The following is a 2,813-nucleotide window of genomic DNA, read 5'->3' as shown; positions in this document are numbered from 1 at the left end:
ACATGTAGCAACAACTAGAGATCAACCCAGATTTATCACCAATCTACTTGTGTTATGGTAGATATTCTTTCGATTGACGATGACTCATTGGATGTGATGCCACTTAGTGGAAGCTGAAAAAGTCGAAAAGGGATATAGTATGGATGGTGATTCGACTGGTTAGACATAAGATTTATTAGATATAAGATATATTTCTCTTTCGCCTCCCTTTGTACATTTGTCCTCCTTTGTCCTCCCACAGAGTCCACAAAGAATGTCAAGTCAACAGCAATCGCTCATTTGTCCTCCTCGATTCGCGTATAGTTATAATTATGCACTGCAACGGGAAGAAGCCCATCAACTGTGGTTGTTGAAGAACGCGATGAGGCCGTCGTATTCGACCTGCTTGGCATTCACCCCCATCACGAAGTCCAGATGTGCGTACTCCTTCACCAGCTGAGTCACGAGCTTGTCGGCGTCATGGTTGCGGAGATCATTCAACAACAGCTGCACGTCCTTCACGTCCGACATCATGTCACCGCCGCCGTAGCTGAGAAGCAGCGGCAGGTCGTGTGGAATGTTGGGCATGTGGTACTCGGGTGGGCTGCTCTGCCCATATGCAACCATGTTGACCATACTGCTCCCGTGGTCGTATTTTGTTATCACTCCACGTCTGAATGCTGCGAGTGCTCAAAGAAAGTTTTACATACTCTTTTGTGAGAAAGAAATCTAAGTAGCTCAAGTATATGATATTTTAGATTTGTATCAGACTGACTGACTCTGTGTAAAATGGACGAGTGTCCTCACGGATGTAGGCTGGAGTTCATACTTCAAGTACATGTCAACAGTGGAGTCATTGAGGCAGCAGTTTGGCCCTACATCCAAAGTGAGTGTGTGGGTGTGTGTGCAGAATAAAGAAGGAAAAGCAAATACATATGTAAATTAATTGAAGGCCACAATAATAAATATATATATGATTAAAGTCAAATCAAACTTATGTTGCGGGCGGAATATTATCAGCGGAATAATTTGTACGTACCTGTGAATGATGCCATAAGGTCGTAGCAGTTCACCCCCGGCATAGCGCAGACGGACTCCAAATAATTGGTTCCAACTGCCCTGCTTATCCATTAGGGAACACAGTTGAATTAGAAGAGCTTTAACGATAACATCACTCAATGTATGGTCGGTCATGTTGATAAGGCCTCTGATGATTTTGTCAGCACATTTTCTTTTGACAACAAGAGGGATATGTTAGTTTACGTACCCTTTAGGATCAAATTCTGCCACTCCAAGTGCTCCCAACATCTGCAAGAAAAAGCAAGAAAGCTATGACACAGCTCTGGAGGTAGGTAAATTAGAAGAGGATAATGTGATATAGCTCCCTTGATGACAGAAAAAATCAATTGAGTGTTGTGAACTCATTCTTACTTCTCCTGAGAATGCGCTTGCTGCAGCTCTTCCGATTGGAGTTGTCATGTAAGTCAGATAGTCCACCGGAGTCAAAAGGGCAGCTGACTTGATCTTATCCACCAGCTTCCCCTCAGAGAATGCTGATAGAGCTGTCAGAGTTCCCTGTAGCATCCAACGTCACTCAGTTGTTGTAGTACTAGTGGTGGCAGTAAGTAGCAAAACATACATACAAAGTAATTCAAAGTGGAAGGAAGAATGATATGTTTGGCATTAAAGTACGTAAAGTCTCCTACCATGGAGTGACCAACATAGTGCAGCTTCTGCCCAGTTTGCTGGAATACAAAACCCACAGTGGCAGGCAAATCAAAGCTGGCCAACTCATCCCATGACCACGCCCAATAAGCCTGCGAGACAACAAAAGGATGATGAACCTGCTCAAGACTTCATAATCAGCATTGTAGAGAAGATGACCAACCGGGTCTGATGTATCGAGAGACTCATGGCGACGGCTCCACCTGGTGCCCCTGCCGTGTGTGATCCAGACATCGAATCCGTTGTCTGCAAGTACGAAAGCCAGTGATTGTTGAGGTGGATTCAGAAGCCATGTCAACCCGTCATGCCATCATCCATCCATCAAGCGTCAATCATCATCAGAAGAAGAAGAATGACGAAGACGACAACGTACTGTGCATGCATGCATGCATGCATGGCAACACATGCAGATTGCTCGAGGAAACGTACCATGAGGACTCCATGTTGGAGCAGCACAGGCTGCCTCTTCCCCGCGCTGCCGCCTCCTCGTCCTTGTGGGATCCTGTGCATGGTCAGTATGTACCCATCTTGCGTCTTCACATGCAGGGGACGCAGCAAGCTTCAACCACTCATGCCATGCCCGCATCAATCATACATCCATCCACATTTATCTGCACTCGGCTACCTCGTATTCTTGGCACTCGTAACCCTGAGGGCTCACCACGGCGGTGCACACGCCGTCATCCTCAACCTCGAGGCTCTACAGCAGCTGCCGTCGTCCGTGAGCTCCAGCCAGCTCGCAATGGAAGCCCATGGAGAGGGCGAAGGTGATGACGAGAAGCGCAACGGAATCCCATTTGGAGGTAAGCCAAGGATGAGATAACCTCCTTCACCGAGGATTGGCCTTCTTATAGTGAGGAGGAAGTAAGTGAAGGATGATACCTCGTTCATGGCCTTCTTATAGGGCGGAGGCGGAGGAGGAGGAAGGAAATGGAGAGGGTGATCTGTGCAGGCAGTTGAAGGGTGGTGATGCGTGATCTTCGCTACTTGTTATTGTTATGGCCTTTCACAACTACATGTAACTGTACAAAAGTTGAAAAATCGATTGTTGTTGTGTGCAATACAAGAAGTTGAACCAAATTTTACCTCTTCACCATAACGACATGCCG

The 2,813-nt window shown here is 46.5% G+C and overlaps 1 protein-coding gene across 1 annotated transcript; it reads right to left on the bottom strand.

Annotated features, from left to right (window-relative positions):
* Positions 1-336: 336 nt before the first annotated feature.
* On the bottom strand, positions 337-2,595 carry LOC135641364 (triacylglycerol lipase 2-like). Its single transcript, XM_065156722.1, has 10 exons — positions 2,587-2,595; positions 2,327-2,404; positions 2,134-2,238; positions 1,868-2,008; positions 1,686-1,796; positions 1,411-1,554; positions 1,247-1,287; positions 1,019-1,098; positions 759-854; positions 337-659 (listed from the first exon to the last, which is right to left on the bottom strand). Exons 1-10 carry the CDS (start codon positions 2,593-2,595, stop codon positions 337-339), a joined length of 1,128 nt encoding a protein of 375 aa, XP_065012794.1.
* Positions 2,596-2,813: the final 218 nt, after the last annotated feature.

Source organism: Musa acuminata, chromosome BXJ3-6 (genome assembly GCF_036884655.1).
Source record: "Musa acuminata AAA Group cultivar baxijiao chromosome BXJ3-6, Cavendish_Baxijiao_AAA, whole genome shotgun sequence".
NCBI classification, from domain to species: Eukaryota; Viridiplantae; Streptophyta; class Magnoliopsida; order Zingiberales; family Musaceae; genus Musa; species Musa acuminata.
Note: the sequence above shows the minus strand (reverse complement) of the source record. Positions and strands in the feature narration are given on the sequence as shown.